Source organism: Molothrus aeneus, chromosome 21, assembly GCF_037042795.1.
Source record: "Molothrus aeneus isolate 106 chromosome 21, BPBGC_Maene_1.0, whole genome shotgun sequence".
NCBI classification, from domain to species: domain Eukaryota; kingdom Metazoa; phylum Chordata; class Aves; order Passeriformes; family Icteridae; genus Molothrus; species Molothrus aeneus.
The window spans coordinates 7,073,388-7,091,490 of NC_089666.1; the positions used below are offsets into that span (position 1 = coordinate 7,073,388).

General features: G+C 41.5%; 1 protein-coding gene across 2 annotated transcripts in view; it reads right to left on the bottom strand.

Moving 5' to 3' along the window:
• Nucleotides 1-680: 680 nt before the first annotated feature.
• The window catches only part of UBE4B (ubiquitination factor E4B), a 33,815-nt gene continuing 16,392 nt past the window's right edge, over nt 681-18,103 (bottom strand). For both annotated transcript variants that reach the window (XM_066563888.1, XM_066563889.1), the window contains 19 exons: nt 17,619-17,733; nt 16,016-16,099; nt 14,435-14,491; nt 13,957-14,073; nt 13,750-13,848; nt 13,198-13,311; nt 12,511-12,709; nt 12,192-12,330; nt 10,071-10,170; nt 9,235-9,362; nt 8,778-8,876; nt 8,176-8,411; nt 7,325-7,451; nt 6,949-7,093; nt 5,758-5,892; nt 5,191-5,382; nt 2,878-3,052; nt 2,300-2,446; nt 681-1,970 (listed from right to left, as the gene is read on the bottom strand). In XM_066563888.1, coding sequence (XP_066419985.1) covers nt 1,912-1,970; nt 2,300-2,446; nt 2,878-3,052; nt 5,191-5,382; nt 5,758-5,892; nt 6,949-7,093; nt 7,325-7,451; nt 8,176-8,411; nt 8,778-8,876; nt 9,235-9,362; nt 10,071-10,170; nt 12,192-12,330; nt 12,511-12,709; nt 13,198-13,311; nt 13,750-13,848; nt 13,957-14,073; nt 14,435-14,491; nt 16,016-16,099; nt 17,619-17,733 — 2,467 coding nt within the window. In that variant the 3' untranslated portion in view covers nt 681-1,911. The remainder of the gene's footprint in view (nt 1,971-2,299; nt 2,447-2,877; nt 3,053-5,190; nt 5,383-5,757; nt 5,893-6,948; nt 7,094-7,324; nt 7,452-8,175; nt 8,412-8,777; nt 8,877-9,234; nt 9,363-10,070; nt 10,171-12,191; nt 12,331-12,510; nt 12,710-13,197; nt 13,312-13,749; nt 13,849-13,956; nt 14,074-14,434; nt 14,492-16,015; nt 16,100-17,618; nt 17,734-18,103) is intronic.

The window sequence follows — 18,103 nt, forward strand, 5'->3', positions numbered from 1 at the left end:
CAATAATAAGGGGACAGTTGAACATGTAAGAGTTTTCTTTATATAGAAAGAAATTGCCCCTTCACTAAAGAAGCAAACAGATCAGAATCTGTGCTGGGTCTGGCTGCCTGGCTGGGAGCCAGCAGGTGAAAGCAGAGCAGGCCTTGATCTGTGATTTACTGAAGAGGAAAGAAGAGGGGGATTTGAATTTGTGGAAGCACTGAAGGTTGTAACTAGAAAACCAACAAAAAAGCTTCTCTGTTGCAGCAGTCGACACAGAAGCTTTGGAATCTTCTCCCATCCTGGCAGAGAAGAAATTCAAGTTCATGCTCTAAGAGGAAGCACCACTAAAAACCCACAAACAAACAAAAAATACAGCCACAACTGTACCTTCACTTTTGTAATACAGAGTTACTTGCACACCTAAAAGGTCAATGCTGGATTCTGTATAAACTCACCCAAATTGCCCCTGGAGCTGTCAGCAGCTGTCATGGAGCTATGAATGGGTGCTCAGTGGCACCTGCTTGGGAACATTCTTGAGTTTAAAGGATTACTGAGATCTGTGTGTACAGAAATTTTCCACATAATTTACTAAGTTACCTACAGATCCTAAATGACTATCAGCAAACCTGAACAAAGACACCCAATCATTTGGAATTTTTATATTTTCACTGACACTTACAAGAAGGACCAAGGAAACATTCTGTGCGAGTGTGTATCATTTATTGTAGTTCAAGAGAGTCAGGAATTGAACAGAAGACATGGCGAAAAACAAATAAAAGAAAAAGAACCTTTTTTTTCCAACTTAATTTTAAAACACTGTGGTTTCAAATCCTTTTTAAAAAGGAAATTCAAGTATCATATGCAGGGGGCAGTAATATAAAAATGTTTGTGAATTTTTATTTTTTTTTAAAAACGTAATTCTACATTTCCTGCACCCTTTCTGCTTTGGTAAGGCCAAGCCATGGATACAAATTGGTAGCAACATAAAAAATGACCCCTGCCCCCAACTGCAGCCTCCAAAGATAAAAGTATCTGCTCTCTGTGGACAAGCTCCAATGGCTCAGAACTGTCAGTTAGCATTGATCTGCAGCATTGAAAGAATGTATTTTAGTTTTTTAAAGTCACTGAAATCCTGGTATTCCCAAGCATCTCATTCATGGCAGCTGTTTTAACATATTTCTATCTCAAGGCTTTTCACAAGTACCAGAGCATCTTGATCAACATAAAGGAAAGGGACATCTCAAGGAAAGGAAATTAAAATCCACGTGTGAAGTCTTCGCTTTTTTGAAATTATCCTTGTGTCTAACACCAATTAAAAATCAAATAGGCAAATATGTGTAATATAAAAATACGATCCCAAGATGAACACTTTGTTGCAGGCACAGTTATCGCACAAAATATGTTCTTTTAAGGGCAGGGGAATGATTTTGATTTTCACAGGGTTTGTATTTTTTTGCATTACAGAAGAAAAAGACAGCAGTGCAGGTTGATGGGTGGAACAGAAAGAAAGGAAGGGAAAGAGAAAAAAGTTACTTTAGCAGCAAAATGTCCAAGGTTCTAACCACAATCAAATTAACGGACATCTGGCGGTAAAAAACAAGGTTGAAGGGATGCTGCCCTGATCCATTCGTCTTTGCTAAAATAATTCAGCTGTAAAAACTCCAAAATGTGACATATTGGAGGACAGTTTTGTAACATAAGTAACTTCCTAGCTTGTCCTCCATGTTATTGACCATCGTTATCATTTAAATATATGTACAAGAATTAAGCTGCTTTTCTCCTCATCCACATGCTCCTGTGGTCATTACTGAGTCAGTGCCGTGGCCGTGCCAATCCATCAACAGCTCCCAGGTGTGGCTGCTCCACTCCTGCCAGAACAGCCCACACCCTGCTCTGCCCATCGGTGGTGGCCTGCACTGCAAGGGAATTTCAATGGTCATTCTGCTTGTCTCTCATCCAGGCTTGGATTTGCTCTTTAAGTTCTGGCACTAGTAAGGTAAAAAAAAAAAAAAAAAGAAAAGCGAAAAAAGAATGATTAAATTACTTGGTTATAGTATTGTAAGAAAGTCCCTCGTGACCAACAGCCATTTCCCATTTATACACCATAATGTTTTTCAGCCCAGTAGTTAAGAAAGCAAGGGTGTGAGGGTTATTTCCCCCCAGAAAAAGGGAAAGCAGAGGGAATGAACTTTTCTGTGCAAGTTGAGATGAAAGAACTGTTACCTCTGCTGAGGCCTCAGCAGTGTGCTATGGAAGTCCAGACCTGCCCACAGGTGGCTGCCCCCAGCCCCACGCAGGCCCAGCTGTCCCACGGTACCTGGTTCCAGCATGTTCTCCGTCAGCGTCTGACGGTTGAAGGGGTCAGTGGAGGAGTTGAGCAGGTGCCTCAGGATGATTGACCTGTCCATGATGGTTCCTGAGGGCAGCCTCACGGGGTCGGTCATCAGAGTGTCCATCAGGGGATCTGAGGGCACAAGGGTCTCCTCATCAAAGGGAGCAAACAGCTACAAACGTTATCTGCCCATCAACCCACAGTGCAAAACCAGTGCTCAGGGTCCCCAGGACACTGCTGAAGTTATAGAAAATGGTTAAATGGAATAAATCTTCACAGCACTTTCCCCTTTCTGACCTAAGCTTTCCCTACTGTCACCCTATTTTCAGCTGGGGGGGTGCTCTTTTCAAGCACATGTTAGCAAAGCATGGCAAGGACTGGACAGGACAATCCCAGGGAAATCTAAAAAACTCTTAGCTCTGTATTAACTTAACTACATCATTGAAATACAGCAAGATGCAAGGCTTCATAAACAATATATAGTTTCTATTAACATATGGAATCAATGCAACAAACAAAATCCCTCTGTCCTAGACAGGCAGAGTTTAGAAGACTCCACTTGCCTCTGAATTCATCCGGAGCATCGCTGTAATCAATCTCTGCACGGGCATTCTTGGCAACAATTTCCTCCACTTTCTCTGCCAGCAGTTTGAATTTCTCTATTGCTATGGTAGACTTGATGCCAGCCTTCCTCATCTTGGAGATAACCTCCTCAAAGAGCTCTTTACTGTAGGACCTCTACAGGCAAAGCATAAAAAGACAACTTTGCTGAGTCGTAGTGTCCTTACATGCCATAAAAATAGTAAAAATGTTTAATGCATTTTTAAAATGGCAGAAGAAAGGATCAATGAAACCTCAACCTTACATCAAAGCAAATAGGATGTAGGTAGCATTCATCTAGCACCAAAATGTCAACATTGGGGAAGACTTACAGTTTTTTTTACCAGTCATCACCACTGTAGAACTATTAAGGACCAAAAAAAAGGGCAACATCGCCTAAAGAAAATGAGGAAGATGCTCAGAGAGGCTGACTATAACTATTAGAACTGTTTTGAGATAAAAACATCTGTCTTGCCATTCTCCTGTCTGTATTCTTGTTCTCACAAGTCTTGGCTGAAAATACAGCATAAAATGAACTTCTTACCTTCTCTGATAATATGCAAGGCAGTACTGGGAAAGGAGTGATTCTTTCTCCTAATCCAAACAAGAACTAACGAAAAACCGACCCCACGATGTTGCAAAAATAGTAAGACAGCTCAGAGAGAGTGAATGCTGGAAATTTGCCACCCAGTGCAGCAGGACTATCCAGAGAGACCAAATGCAACTGAAGCAAGCATTACTTTCACGTGAAAAAGAAAGTTAGAGAAGGACTTTTGTAGCTGCCTGTGTTCTACAGAGACACCATTTTCTTTCAAGTTCACAATGTCATGTTTTGACATAATCCTTTTAATACAAAGTGTTATGTACTTTCCAGTGCAAGGTTGAATTATATGACAAAACAAAACACACTAAGTCTCACAGATTTCTGTTTCCCTTGGGATTCTTCAAGCGTTGAACACAGCAGCCCCCTGCAGCAGGCAGTGCCACTCAGCAGGCAGCACACACAGTGCCCACCCAAACTCAGAGGGAGCAGAGCGGTGGCAACGTGCCCAGGGCTCCAGAAACGTTTGCAGATTCCCTCTCCTGCGTGCTGGGATTTGCAAATGGGACATCTCTCAAAATGCTTTAGAGAGATCCCACCATGATCAAGCAACTTTTTGTTTGTTTTGTTTTCTCTCCCAATACCAGTAGCCATTAACCAACTGCACATTTCCTCGCTGTTTCTTTCCTGTCACTGACAGTTTCCAAGAGACTGGTCACTCCCCCCACTCCTTTTGATGAAGGGCCACTTTGTTAATTAAGCTTTTTTCCAGTTCTCACACCGCAGGCTTCTTTCTTTTGAATCCCTACGTCAGTCTGTGCATTTGCTGTGGCTGGCATGGATGCAGGATGGAAAACAGTCTCATATACACTGAACAGCATAAAAATATTCATTATACACATGCAAACACATAAGGTCTGTTTCAGATGTGTTACTGGTATTATCTGGAATTATCAGAACTTAAATAACTACAGAAAAACAATCTTGAGCTACCCCAATACTGCTGCTTCACCAGGCATGCAAAGAGCTTCACATGCTGTTAGCCAGCTTCCTCTAGAATCTCGAGTAGCTGCTGTCTCAAGAACATTTCTTGCCCTCTATACTTTGAAAAGTTTGAATTATAAGACACGGGCATGGACAGATGTGACTCAGTTCGACAACTTTACAAGGACACAGAGCTGCAATAGCTTATCTTGCTCCCAGTATTACCATGAGTTCAAAGGTGCTGTTAATTGTCCCATACACGCTGTGCTTTGTCAGTTTATTACAGAGCCATTTAATAAAGTGATTTCAGAGGGAATACAATTTGGAAACTGTTAACTAGTGAATGAACTTTCATTTGTTGAGGGAGGCAGCTGGTCCCAGCTCTGCCTGTTTCGATGAGGAAAGGGGAGGGAGTCAAAACTCTGCCTCAGTTCTCCCACTTGCAAAGGGACAAAATATTTCTGCTAATTTACAATGAGGCTGTAGGCAATAAGCACATCACACTCAGGAAATTTCCTATGCCGTGGATATTTATATATGTTTACAAGTTTGCAAAGCACTGGGAACACCCATCTACAAAGAGCAGACAGAACATGAACAGAGATGATCTGCTGAAAGAAAACAAACTGCAGGGATGTAAGACAAACTGTCTGGCAGCACACAAGCAAGATGAAACACTTCTAGAATGTTCTGCAAAGTCCTGTTTGTCCACAGAGCTTTTGCCCTTCTCCTTCACCCTTCTGGAGCTCACCTGATCATCAGCAATTGCCTTAGCAAAGCGAGCACAATCCAGCTGCAGATAAATGTCAGTCAGTTGGTCCAACAGCTTCTTTGGTTCAAACCCGTATTTCTCTGGGTTTTCAACTTTCAGGTCACGGCACTTGGGGCCACACAGTTGCTGTAAGTTAAAGTTCAACATAGCAGCCAGTCGTGGTCCAAGTTCCTGTGAACGTGAAGTAAAACACAGATCACAGTGTGAAAGCAGTGATAGAGAAGTTTATCACTAGAGCTGCACACAGCAAGATCAGGAATTATTAACTAATAAAATTTTCATTTGGTAGGCTTGCAGGAAGTGCCTGTTCTTTATGCATGTTTGCCATTAAAAAATGTCATGCAAACCGTTTCTGTCTGGAAGGATCACACCATCTCAGTGACTCAGGTAATGCTCTCAACATCAAATAACATCAACAGCAATTAGATTTTAATGAGCTGAAGAAAGGGGAGGAGAATAGAGACTAAGTGCTACCAAACATTCCCAGGTTATTATCCAGAGATATTAGAGAAGCAGGGAACCAACTTAAATCTGAGCAGGACTTACAGGTCTGAGAAAAGGCTTTTGGACCTGCTTGGTAAGGATATGGAACATATCAACAGTTTCTGTTGCCAGGGCAAGATATGAACGGGACACGCGCTCATCCTGAGCCAGCTGCGACTGCCGGGCCTGCTGCTGATCCTGCAAAACAAACACGGCCATGGCATCTCCTACACCCAGCAAAACCTGACAGCCACAGTGCCAAGGGCATCCACACAAAAGGAAGACAGTAATTCCCATACAGATGTGGGACATCCTTTAGTCTAAGGTACAGCTGCTCACTTTTATTACCTAGTACTAATGTCTGCATCAATTTTCCAGAATTCTGCAACACTCAAGAATGAATGTAAACAGCATAACAAGCCCCTCTGGTTACTGAGTTTGTTTACATCCTCTAACTGCTCCTCACAGCTGCAGAACTGGGTTATGCTTCCCTTCCATCCAAATGCCAATACTTCAAAACCAGCTCGGGATCTGAGAGTCAAATGAAGCTCTCTCTAATTCCCTCTAATTTATGCACCATTATAAATAATAAATACTCCCCAGTGGAACAATCTGTAGATGATGTACCAGCTCGTTTTGTAACTACAGTAATGGCTTTACCTTGCTGGTAAGCACAGACAGGAAGAAAGGCTTCTGAAGAGGAAACCAGAATATGTTTAACAAACAAGATTTTTATAGCTTTTCCTTTTGTACTTTTTCTTTTTTTAAATCAATAACCTTAAAATAGAAATACCTGACATTGGTGGGTCAACACACACAATTACTGTTTAATCAGGCCAAGCTCTGAGGTACAGGACTATAACTGTCTGCATCAAATCTACCAAGGACCAATGCATTAACAGAGTAAAAGCTTCTATTCCTTGAAGTCAATTCAACTGGCGAGCATCTTCCCAAACCTCCTTCAGGAAGGTTAAAGTCTCAGTTTCTCCACTTAGAATTAAGTGCACAGTAATTTGAAACTTCATACTATTTCTACTTCACATCACTCTCTTTGCCAGCCACAACATAACTAGGCAGAGTGATGGTATTTTTGCAGAATGTGAGCATGGCCATACTGGCAGCAAGGAAAAGCTTTGAGAACTGCTCCTCACAAGCAGCGCTTTGGTGCTGCCCCTTATAAAAACGTTTTTTTAATGGTCTTTTATTAAGAATTAAAAATAAGTAAAGGGCACTTTGAAAAACAGCTCTGTTCACCCTGGGCAGCAGGTCCCATTGCTCTTTATTCTTCATCTCCTCTTGCACTTCATGGATACGTTTTAGAGACTCCAGACTCTCATCCAGCAAGAAAGTTGTGTCATTTATCAGCATGTTGATGTAGCGAACAAACTGCTTCCCAGAGCTGAAAACATGGAAACACAGATATCACAGCAGAGCAGGGGGTGTGCAGAGCAGACTGCAAGCCCAGCAACACTCCTGCACTGTACATTTCCAACAAGGATCCCATTCCCCAAGCCAAGCTGATTGTGTAAAATCCAACGGAAAGCAGCATCACCCAATGGCAGCGACTCCTCAGGCCCCTGCCTGAGCAGCCTGCACTGCAGGAAGCTGCCTCACACCACCTCTTACTCACTTGAACTCTTCCATAAATGTACCATGGTGAGCTATATTCTGCCAGAGGCTTTTGAAAATGGTGCTGATGTGGTAGCGGATTGTAAACTTGTCATAGAACTCGCTAGTGGCTCCGGTATGTTCCACATCTGGAAAAGACAACAGGCCCCAAAACTTTCCCACCAGGATTCACTGGCAACACACCTCTCCCTACTGCCTCCAATGTGATGAGCTTCAAGCACCCAGGGAAACATTAAGGGGTGAATTCAATTCCTGTTCAGAAGTCTCCATCTTAATTCCCATTAGAAGAAGCAGCACCATCCATTTTCTAATCTAGACCCAACCTCATTTCAAAGAAAAACCCCCAGAAACCAAAACATTCTGCTCTATTCAACTCTGCTTTTCATCTCACAGTCTAAAATCTCACTAAGAAAACTCTGGGTACCCTACAAAAATACTTGGTTTTGGTAGGAGTGCAAAAACTCTTCTGAAACATCCAAATCTACAGGACTAGCAAAACTACAACGAGGAGTTTTAAAATCCCAATATTCCTTTAGAAGCAAAGCAAAGAAAAAGCTTTAATTTTGGAATCTAAAGACCAGAATAGCAATTGTCACATCAATTCACACTGCTGGACTTGTCAGTGCACAACAAGCTTGTGACAGGACTGGAATTCTCAGGGTTCCATCTAGTGCTACTTCCCCCAATTCCTGAGCATACAGCCTCATCTTCACAAGACTCAAGATCTATTGGGGGTTTGGGGGGTTTTTGTTTTGGTTTGTTTGGGTTTTTTCAAACAGTTACAACAGCTGACAGAGCCTTTGGGCTTAGAACACTACTGTGCACTCAGCGAGCTACAGACAAAGCACTTACCTGTGTAAAACTTCATCAAGGAGGGGACTAACAATTTAGTGGAGAGAGGGTGATTCTCAATCATTTCAAAGAACTTCTGTGTGCGGGGCTGAACAGCTGGATTTGTCATGAACATCACTTCCACCAGCTTGGCTACTAAATAAGGATTTCGGATGTAGTTCTGGTTGCACAGCATCACAACGAGGAACATCACTATGTCCTGAGTACAGGGCTCATACAGCACCTGAGGAGCATATCTGGGAACAGGAAAACTAAATTAAAAACCCCAACTCTAATGTTCTACTTCTAAGATATGGCTTTAAAAAATATTATTCTAGTGATGATTTAACATATCAAAAGATCAAAAGGTCTCACCAAAAACCATAAAGAAAATTCCTGGGGAGAGAACCAAAAAATTTTCAACTTTCTTCCAAGACAAATCTAGTTAGAAGGGACTGTGGAGCCATCTATGCATTATAGCTGCAGCAATGCTGCCATGCCATAACCTTATGGCTGCTGTTAACAAGCAGAACATTACCTGCAGATAATCAGAAAACTGCTTTTGCCCCCTGCTAAAAGGACAAGTGGTAGTACAAGTTTCCTTCAAAGATAACTTTACTTACTGTACAATAAAAAATAAAAATTCAGCAACATCTTCCACGTAAAACTCTGGCAATGATGCAAATACTTTCGGAACCTCAGGAGTTAAAGGCAATTTTATGCTGTAAAACAGAAGAGACAACAAACAGGACAGTAAACCAGCAGGGTTAAGCAGAAAGTCTCATGTGCTCACTTATGGAATCCTTCCAGGGGAGCCCTTTAGAAGAATCAGAGCCTGACTTTTCAGAGCTCCATGTCAGTACTTCAAGGGTACCAAACATACCTGAGGGGGCCCCCAAACCCAAGTGAACAATAAACTCTGAATAACAGAAATATTCCATGCAAGGATGCATGTCACCAACCCATAACAATGCAGACATTGTAAGTAAAACTAATTCTAGAACTGCTACATTCAGTGAGCAATCCAACAGGATCTGAAATATCTCTGATCCAACTTACACAGATAAACCTGACACTCACTTGGGATAGGCAGGGTCAAGAATGCGAAGCATCAGCTGAATCACCATGCCATAGAAATTCAGGCACCTCCTGAGGAAGTTTTCATCCAGCAAACCAGCATCTGCACAAGCCTTACACCTCACCAGTTTCTGCAGAACATGCACACAAAAGTTAATCCAGGGCAAGACAGCATAAAGGAATGTGAAGCCTCTTCAAGATAATCAATCTATCTGTAAATCACGACAATTATACAGTGGTCTCTTCTTACAATACACTCTTATTTCAAGAAAATAGGGCCCCAACACAGCAAGTAAAATACAATTTAGAGTTGCAGGGACAGATGTACCTTTGACAAGCTTTATCAGAACAATGAAAGAAGTAACAAATGTATCAAAGTGGGAAAATGTGTGATTAAAGCATTTTGGTGCTACAGCTCAAAAAAATTGTGCCAATTTCTTTGGGGAAGATCTAAGTAGAACAGGCCTACAAAAAACAGAGCAACCCAGCTTACTCATCTTTGCAGGAATTCTGTGGGAGATCAGTGACTTGAGAGTCCCTACTTGTGCATGGACTGTGCACACACAGCTACTCCTGAACAAAGCCCAGTCCCTTTGCTTGGTCTCTTTCCAATTAAAATACACAGAATTTTCTTATTGGTGTTCCTTTGAATCTCAAATTCACCACTGATGTTATACTCTGTCATGGCCACCATCCAGGGCAGCACTCCCAGGGGTCAGAGGTTCGAACCCACCATTCTCAAGCAGCATAAGAGAGAAGTTGTACATAAACACTGGGACACAAAGTCAACACACAGAGGCCACAGAAGGGCTTGGCTGAGAACTGAATCACTTACAAACCTTGAGCTGTGTCTTGCACCGTTTCAGCATCTCTCGATGCCTGGTGGCCAGAGGAGAATCCTTCCACTGACTTTCATTGTTTTTCAAATCTTCAACAGTCCTGAAAACCAGATGCAGGAACTGGTTATCATGACAGAGGGGAAATGTGCTGCCAGCACAAGGCATTTCACTGACTTATCTGCTAAAAACCAAGGAAATACAGAGAAGTGGGGGAAAAAAGCTAATCATTCTCAAAGAAATTATCTATCATCATAGCAAGAGAAATAAGTTGCTTTTGTAAGTGCAGACTGAACACCTGCACAGCCACAACTCAGAGGCACCACATACACTAGCTCCAACACCCATGAAAATTAAACCTTAACACAAGGAAAAGATGGTTCCGTTAATGAGACAGAGTTCATTCATCTTCTGGTATCAAAAAGGAAACTGGAAGACAAAATCAGCTAAGGAAGAAAGAGGTGCCCAGCAGAAATTCTTGTTAGAAACAAGAAAGTTGCAGGTCTATATCCTGTGTATCTTCCCCCTTTCTACTATTGCAAATGATTTCTTTTGAGTTTTGTTCTACACTTCTCATGCCCCACTCCCAAGAAAACCCAGGCTTGAAGGGGAGGTCAGTCTGTGAGGAGTCCATATTCTCCCTGTCGGTGTAAGGACCAGAAGGCCAAGGGGGTTGACATTCCTCCCCTTCCTTACCCATTCTTTATGCTGCTCCACAGAAAAGAGAACTTAAATGTACATTACATACACCATTTGCATTAAAAAAAAATCTATGTATTCACATATCTTAATCCTTTTCAGGAAGTGCAGCTGATTAGAACAAAACTCATACACTGAACTGCAGGAATACAGTCCCTTTTCATCCCTTCTCTAAACACAAATTCTCTTCCACATCAATCTCTGCCTACAGCAGACAAATATCCAGTGTAATTTCTTTACTAACAAGATCTAAAGATGTTTCCAGTGTTGCAAGCAGCTATGCAATTCATGGAAAAGGCTGAAGCCTGAGCTCCTACTGCTGTCAGGAAAGCCAAGAGCTCTTCCCTCTGCACCGTTGGATGGGGACTGCTGCATCAGCAACTCCTGTGAAACAATTCTAAATAAGGAAAAAGCAGCAATTCCTTTTTCAAGCCAACATATGGCTTTTTTACAAGTAATCCACAGGCTGTTTATAGGAGAATACTTTTTCCTTTAACATATACTGACTCTTCCTGCTCTGCTCTCTGCTGTTTCCCAGGTTCTTGGCCTGCATATGCTTTAAAAATGAAATCATTTCAAATGCAGTCCAAAAATCCTGTAACGAACTCATGGCATTACTGCCAAGGAACATTTACCAAATTGCAGTGAGTGCAATTATAAACAATGGAAAATACTGATGATACAAAATCTGTTCTAATTTTAACAGACTATTCTTCAAGGTTTAGCAACTGTAAAAGTGTATTTGAGTTTATGCCAAGAGAAATGGAAAACAGGAGTATCTTCATTGTAACACCATAATGTATTTATCATTTTTAAAACAGTAAACCATATGCTGAATTACATGTTGAGAACAATATTAAGAGTTCACTGCTGAAGGCTTCTTTCCCCCTGTCCTGAGAGTATGACAAATTCTCCTGGTCTCAGAAGTTGAGGGGAAAAAGCTAAATATCTTCTGGGATGTTCAAAACAGCTCAGGCACAACTCACAGTGTCTTATTTCTGAAATCACAGGTCACCTGCACAGTGACCTGATTATCAGACACAGAACCTCACACACACTCCTCCAACTCTGCCAGAGAGCCTGAGGCACTGATGCCCACACCCTGCCAACCACACCACAGATTACTTATAATGAACAGTGGTAAGTAGTGTCATGAATCCTAAAACGTTCTGAAGAGAATTATCTTTTAAATGGCATGGTCTTCTCACCAACTTGAGCTGCCTCGTGTAACCAACACCCTCCATCTCACTGTTATCTGAATTTCTGATTCAAGCCACAGTCCCTCAACGTACCCCAGAATGCCCAAGGGCCAAAAGCAGCAGAGTACCAGAAAGCCGAGGGGGTCTGCACTCAGCACAGTTTCACCTCGCCTGTTACTGTAATTTCCTGCAGTTTATCCCACTCCTGCCCCAGCCCAGTGCCCACCTGTTGAGCTCCCTGATGGCCCGCAGCCTGCGGATGTACCGGCGGCAGCTGGGCAGGATGGACAGGTGGTGCGCGTGCAGGGTGAGGAAGAAACATTCCGTTGGGAATTTGGGCTCAGAAAACAGAGACGGGTCCCTGTCTGAAAAACAAAAACAGTACAAGAGAACAAATTAAAAAATTATCTGCCTTGTCTAGGGTGAGACCTCGGATTCAACTTTCTTTAAAACGAGGAAAAGCAGACAGCATCAAGAAAAGGGATTTAGGAAAAGGGGATCAAGTACTTCCATGTACCCCCATATATCTCAGTAAGAGTACTAACAAAGTTCAGCAATCCAGGCTGCAACCTCCTCCATTGTTGCTTTCACTCTTGTCTCATCTGTGGGAAGCTCGATTCGACACCTGGGATGGAATATGTACATGGGATCAACCGTTTCCAGCTTTATCTTCGTACTCAGCTGCTGCAGTACCCAGAGGAAGTTGAGCATGAAGCCGTCTGTGGACACCAAACGATCGTCGGTCTGGGGGGCGAGAAAGCAAAGGGCTGAGGACGTGAGCTGAGAAGCACAGGGGGATGTCCAATGCCAAAATCCCATCCCTGTGGCTTCACTGGAGCCAGGCCATGCCAGGTCTGTGCTGCTCCTTTTACAGACACCACACAAAGCCCAGCACTTGACCAGCTGGGAAAGCAGAGTGGTAAACACAGTGAATTGGAACGATGCCCTCAGAAATGGGGCAGGGCAAGTACAAAGCTTTGAACATGTACTACAGAAGCCCTGTTAATGAAGTGACATCTCAGTTCTAAGAGAGGAAATAAACTGTTAGAATAGGTAAAACAGATTCATTTCAGAAATAGAAAATGTACTGAAACAAAGAAGACAGGGCTTCTTGCCTGTGGTAGCAGGCACTCAAAATTCTTTTGTCCTCCATTCCAGACCACTACTGCATGAGCCATCTAGTGCTATTTGTGGCTGGATGAATCACAAGAAGAGCATTTCCCTTTATTTACCTGCATTTGGGCCTTTTTCATGTTGGCATTGACCACAGCTGCCATGTAGCTGAGAGCTGCCTCCCGGGTGTCCCCGTTGAGCAGGACACTGTGCAGGATCTTGAACAGCTCTTGCTGCAATTGCAAACAAACACCTCTCAGCATCACCGTCCTGCCTGCTGTTTGTCTGTATTTTTATGTTATACAGAATTCAGTAAAACTTCTCTTACAGTCTTATCACCACCTTTATATGCATATGTTAGTCATGACATTAGTTAAACCAAAGATGGAAATACAAGAGTAGTGCAACACACTACTAACACAGTGTGTACTTACTCAACCTTTAACATGATCTGTAACTCGTGACTAACTGAGCTGATATTTTCTGAATTGGCATACAGCCTTAGAGAAATATTCCTAGCACTCTAATTTTTCCCCGATTCATTTCAGCCATGTCCTGAAAGGTTTGTGGTTTAAGACAGAAGCTAATTTTTTTAGATTTCATTCTTCATCTATGTCAAGACCAAAAAAACCCACATATTATGCTTTTTTTAAAGGAATAAGAATACTTACCCTTGCTAATTCCAGGTAATGTTGCAAGGACTGGCTAACAACACGGGTGTTCTCAAGAGTAATGGCAGGCCCTGAGAAGTACTTTTCAACCACTTTGTTCTGAAAGTGAGATGAATATTGGCAAAGGTATTGAAATGTTCTGGGTAAGTAAAAAACCCCTCACAACAAAAGAACCCCACCATGCCAACATCCTTCTGTGACACTTACATCATCCTCAGCAAAGACAGACAGACTGAAGAAGGCTCCAAGGTAGGAAAGTCTTTGCAGTTCTCTTCCTGCACCTGGGCTTAAAGATTTAGGCAACCACAAGGGCAAAGAGACAACCTAAAAATAGGAGAAACAGCAAGTTCTTCAAAGCTGCCATGTCAGCCATCCTGCTTTGTCACCTTCCAGTGTCTGCCACACACCCTCCAACCTCCAACACTCAGTCATGCTGATGGCAAAATGGAACCATCTCCTCAGTATTCCAGCAATCCAAGCAACTCGTGTTTGTCCCAGTTTTAATAAATTCCCAGGGTAAAGGACTCCCTCTACCAGCTTAATTTAAACCATTGTTTTGCATGAGAGGCTCCAGTAGCTCTTGCTCAGAGTTCTGGAGAGCATTATCAACAGGGACTGTACAACACCACCAAAACAAGTGAAATGGTTCTTTTAACTAGAAAAAACTCAAACTGGAGACACTCACCAAACTGCACATGGGGTGCGTTTTCCCAAACTTGATTTCACAGAGTTCACATAGTGCCTATAAAGAAATCCCAGTAAAAATTACTTTTTTGAGTAATTCTTAAGTAACCTGTCTGCAATAAACAAGCTTACTATGACAGAGTGATGAAAGAGCTGAAGCTCTCTCACTTGATCAGTGGAAAACCTTCACAATCACAGTGAAGATGTCCAAAGAGAACTAAAGCACACCCTGCTCCCATTTTAGCTTTTACATCTGCTCCAAGTTGTCTCAAAAGAGCCAACATGTCTCACAGGATAACAAATTATTGCACTTATTTCCAAGATTAGCTGTGCAAATTGTTGTTTGCTCAGAACATGACAATGCCTGTGCTGGACTCCTGACCTGCCCCATTAAAACCAGTAACAATAATAAATAGAGCAATTGTTTAATCCATACACCAAGGCCTTTGTCTTCTGAATCAGAGTGGAAAAACGTCAAATGAACACAGAACCCAGGAACAAAGAATCCTATCCAAGATCTCCAGCTCACTTTCAACTGCAGCACAGAAAGAAGCAAGCAGTCACAACAGAGATTTCTGGAAGCACAAAGATCCTGCTGCCTGTCCCACTTGTCCTGGGTGACATGTTCTCAGTCCTCAATTGCACTACAGTGAGTGACTACTATTACATCCTTTTGTTGCACACTGTGCCAACTAGAGATAAGGAAAACACAGACTCATTTTCAAGTAGTCCTTCTTTCCAGCCAACAAACAAAAAAAGCAGGAAAGCACAAAACCAGAAAAATTAATGTTTTTTGCCAAGTAACAGAGTTACTCAATCAGTTTGATTTGCAGCACCCTAGTCCAGCTGATTACCATAAGTACAAATTAAACCTGAGATTTAACAGCCTTTTTTGGTGTCATACACTGAAGATCCTAAAAGGATCCAAAGGTGTTGAGATGACAATGCTCAATTTACCAAGAATCAAACTTGCTCCTTGGTGGCCAAACACACTTTGCAAAAGACTGGTTTGTTTTGTCAATAAAAACAGTAGGAGGGAAGCAGACCTAGGACTAAAGTAGGAATTCTAAAAAGACTTAAAATAACCCCCTCAGCTTTTCAGCCAGGGAATATTAAGATATTTTTCTCAGTAGATAGATTCCAATTCAAATAATTTGGGGTTTAATGCAACCTATTTGAATTTGCTCACATATAAAAGTTGAGTCTAAACATAGAGTGGTATGGATATTGGGTGTTATTCCCCAGACTTAAATTGAGAGAAGTTTATTGGGATTTTATAACCCTCCACAGTACTGTGCATGATGACATCCATATGTTTGATAATTTTATACAAATACACACAAACATTTGAGAGTCCACTATACAAGCAGTCTTCATTAAGCTTAAGACATTACTGGCCTCACACTCTACTGGATCTTTCATGTTCTTTACACATCTCATGCCCCATTAATCTTCTGACAGAGTTTAATAGCAATCCACTAACCAAAAAGAAACCCCAAAATGTTGAAGTGTTACCTTGCTTAGAATCTGCATGTTATCAGTGAACATAAAGAAACTGCTTCTAGAAATGGCCAGTCCTTACCATAAGGGGATATTTGAAATTGTCACTATCGAGGGAGCACTCTTTGGAAGCCACAGCCAGGCCTTGTAAGATGGGAATAAAGATCTGTAAAAACACAAGTAAATTACTTTACTCAAGAACAGGAAAAAATCAGATTACTCTACTGCCACACAAAGCATGAAATGCCTGTTTATTCTTCAAATAGTGCAACTTACACAAAACAAAAACTAAGTTTGTTTTGTTTTGATTTGCATCAGTTAAGCCCAAAGGCTTCAGAGAGTATTCAAAGCTAAACCCCAACTTGTTTGCTGTAGTCTAAGCAATGGGGAGTTGCTCCATTGAGTTCCCTGCATAATCTCTGCAAGCAAGTTCCCTGTGTGTTTAGACACAAATGAGGGCACGGGTTCTGTCCAGGTGTCCCACAACCTATTGCCCAAATGGGGAACAATTTATTTGTCTGTACACTTGGGGCAATAATACAGCTCTAATTTTGCATGATGTGTAAGTGGGTAAAGATAATAAGCAGCAGTCAAGGGTTGTTAGGAAAGAGGAAGTGACTTGACAGGAACTTATTAATCGGAAGTAATTATACCCATTTAGTAAGTCCCAATCACACTGTTCTGACAACTACACCCTCACAAAATAAACCCATAGTCATTTTGCAACAACAACAACAGGAGTCCCACTGAATTTAAAGTATATTGTGTTGTTCCTGTGAAGAGACAAAAAAATGTTATTAAAACATGTGCTTCAACCCCAGGAATGCTTCTCTTCTCCAGGACAGGACCTCTAACACTTTTACATCTGCTTTTTGTTCTCTACATGAACCTGTACTAACAGGAGTCCAGACAGAAACATAAATTATTAACAGTTACTTGCACTACACGTAGAAATTATCTAATGTCATTCTTTGCAAAACCAGAAGGGTCAAACGCCATTTCAGAGGCCCCTTTAGAGCCAAATCAAACCATACTAGGGGAGTGCTAATTAGAGACAACTACAACCCTACAGATCTGCTTTACACTATACAGGCTAGAAGTTTGCTAATTTTGTATCTTAATTATTTTTCATCTCAGTGAGCTACTCTGACACACAGAACAGACCCTCTCATGTTTCTCAGTCATTTTCTCTGTAAATATGAAGAATTACTGGACTAGGATTTGTAAAGTGCTCTTGGCACCTTACACACAAATTATTAAAGATGCAAAGAAGGGTAAAGATTGCAAGATGGAAAACACCATAAGTCTGAGTAAGATTACTGAAGATTGCTGTCTTAACACCTACATTTCCAGGAATTTCACACAAAAGAATGAAAACCAAAATCAAATCTCCTACAATATGCCTGCACATTCCAAGTAGCCCATTCCTGTTAGTGTTGCTGCTTATTAGCAAATACACTTTTAATACTTAGAACCAGCAAATACTGAAAGTCAGCCTTTTTCACAAAATGCTAAATGAGTTAAAAAAAGAACAAAACCAAACTCCAATTGCTTTAACAAGCTACTAGTCCTAGAGGTAATGGGTAGAGACTACAAGACACTGAGTAGATGTCTGGAAATCCACTCTCTTGGGTACTGCAAATGATAAAACCATGTGCTAGAGCTATTTCTGACCGATGCCTTACCTGTTTGAACACCTCTTCATCCTGGTAAGTTGTTCTCACCAATTCTTGAATGAAGCCAAATGGGAGATTCCTACACAGCATATATGGTACCAGCAGAGACTGCTGCTGCAATGACCTTAATTTGTATTAAAAAAAATAAAATCTACTGATTATCTGCAGTAGTATTTGCAAAAACGTCAGAGCAGTCACATGCAAGGATGTGTCTGCAAGCACATCAACAGTGTCTGGATCCACCTATTCCTTTCAGAAGTACCTAATCTTGTCTGCTCAAGTTACTTGGGGAAAGGTTATTCTCTAACAGATGCTGCTGCCAACATCACACTTTAGTTAACGAGGCTGGAAGAAAACAACAGCTTCTCTGTAGTAATTGGTTGCTCCTTCTACCCCTTCTAATAAAAAAACCTCTTTGTTAAGCTCAATTGGTGAAGGAACAAGATTTTTTTTACATGGGTTTTTCCAGATTAAAATAAAACCTAACCTCAGTA